The following is a 2,287-nucleotide window of genomic DNA, read 5'->3' on the forward strand; positions in this document are numbered from 1 at the left end:
TTTCAATGGAAGTAAGATAACAGCTTCTCCTTATTCTAGCATATAGTTGTTAAGCATCTATTAAGTGATTGATTCTCTTAGTCAAAAATAAAGAGTGATTAGTGCCAATCTGGCCTGTCCTTTTTGTGAAACTTCAATGCCTCTCCAAAAGGTTTTACAGATGAGAACAATTAGAATTATGTTTAAATGATTAAATTCACAATTTCCTAATAACTTAAACTTTTAAAAGAATTGATAATTTATTTCTGTCTTCGTTCTAACTCCCATTTAAAATATTAAAAATCGTACACATTAGGCCCCACCTATTAAAAAAGAGTTTAAGCTCAGAGAGAGTGTTAAAATTATGGTTAAGTGATTATAATTCATAACTCATAATAATTTAAATATTTGAAGAATTGGTAATTTAAGAAAAGTTGGTTTTGCCATAGATGTAGGTAATGCTTTTCCTTCATGTAAAAAAGTGTGATTTTAGCACATCCTCTTTTCAGGACATAACCGTACACTTTATCCTACAAAGTCAACTATTGCTCACAACAATCTCTTCCTCCTCAACAAACTTGAGATATTCACCATAATACATTTGAGCGTCTATGCCAGTTATTTTAAAGGATGACTTGTCTGGTTCAATTCACATCCAACTTCTTTCATCAGGTAGAAACATTCCATTGCAAATCAGTACGGTTGAAGCTAATCAAAATTTTGAAGAATGTTAAAACCTTTAATTTCAAGATTTAAACCATGTCCTGCTTTCAAAGATGAGTGAAGTACTTCAACATGTTCAAACAATCCATTATTAGCCAATACTGTGATCATCTCAGGTTGTGTCCATAACATTACTCATTTTATTACAAGAAAAAAGATCATGATTTCATTTCTTGTCAATTAGTGTACAAGGAATTATTCGTTAGCTTCCAGCTTAAGGACAGAATGTGATAAGATAATTAGCTCCAGTAGGGCACGTAAATGTGCTAGTTTTATCATCATAGGCATAACTATAAGCCTGAGGGCACTGTTTCTTGAAAATCATGGAATAGTTGGTAGGTGGACATGTGGCCGGGGTACCGAAAGCGCCAGTGCAACAGTATTGTGGCTGATTCAAAGCCAAACATGCACTCTTGCAAGCAATCACGCTGCCATCAGGTCCTTTCACGGCTAGCTCTGACGGGCATACACTGTTTACGTTCCCCGGGCAGCTCGTGCTATGGCAACTGCCTGCACCTTTTGGGGTTATTGATAAAGGCAAGTTTTACTCCTGCCTCGTGGAGTTGTGTTGCAGTGTACAAAAGATCAGCCTGTTCACAGCCTCTTTTCGGCTGCTTCTTTGGTAGCTGGACGACTCTAAAAAGATCGGTGAAGTGACCTATTTCCACAATGGGAAGGTTATCTCTAAATTTAAAGTTGAAGTGGGGCTCAAAGTAGTTTCTAGAAAGTTCCAGTAAAGCATTGTAGTTTGAGATACTGGAATCAGATGGAAATGCAAGTTGGTGTAGTTTCTCAATAACAAAGAATGGAAGCTGATTTTCAAGTAATAGCAAGTCAAACATCACAGCAGTAGCCCACGGTATTTGCCCAAGGACTCCATATCCACACAAAATCTCAAGAATGAAGCCCGCATCCACCATTATCATTTTCACAAACACATCACTGGAAATGTCAAAAGTCTCTGCATAACACCCACGAATACTTTCTTCCATTTCTCTTATTGTGCGTACTAAATGCACCAATTCTATCTTATTCCGTTTCACGAAACTCCTGAAGAACCTCTGTTTATGCTCCTCCATGGCTTTCAATCTATCGTTGTTGTGGTGAATGGGGCCAACTGAAATTACCTGAGGAGTGTAGGCTGCTTCATTCCACCTCCGAAGTTGGGGTAGAACCTTGTAGATAAGACACTGTTTTGGTGATTGAATCTCCGGCTCCTCGACCATTTCTGTAATTTCAATTACCAATTTATCATTTTTTTTTTCATTTCCACCTGGAATGTGTGCTTCCTTTTGAGTATTTTGATCTTCATTATTCATTGAAGCAGTTGCTGATTGAATTTCATTACTTGATTCAGGCATCTCTCAAATTCTCTTCCTCAAATTTCCTTATAACAAACACAAGACCCACCAGCATTAGAAATATTAGGTGATACTTGAAAAAAAAAAAATAAAAATTAAATGTGGACAAACTAGCTAGGTGATTACTCATGATGTATGGACAAGCTATCATCGTCAACTATCATCGTCCTAGATATCAGATTGTAAAGGACTCTTGTCATTTTGAATGAGAAAGTTAAATTTTG

At 36.7% G+C, this 2,287-nt stretch overlaps 1 protein-coding gene across 1 annotated transcript; it reads right to left on the reverse strand.

The window, feature by feature from the left end:
- Positions 1-1,199: 1,199 nt before the first annotated feature.
- Positions 1,200-1,928, reverse strand: LOC112039527 (UPF0481 protein At3g47200). Its single transcript, XM_024072397.2, has one exon. The coding sequence runs from the start codon at positions 1,926-1,928 to the stop codon at positions 1,200-1,202; it is 729 nt and encodes a 242-aa protein (XP_023928165.2).
- Between the last annotated feature and the right edge of the window lie 359 nt (positions 1,929-2,287).

Source organism: Quercus suber, unplaced genomic scaffold, assembly GCF_002906115.3.
Source record: "Quercus suber isolate HL8 unplaced genomic scaffold, Cork oak 2.0 scaffold_231, whole genome shotgun sequence".
NCBI lineage: Eukaryota > Viridiplantae > Streptophyta > Magnoliopsida > Fagales > Fagaceae > Quercus > Quercus suber.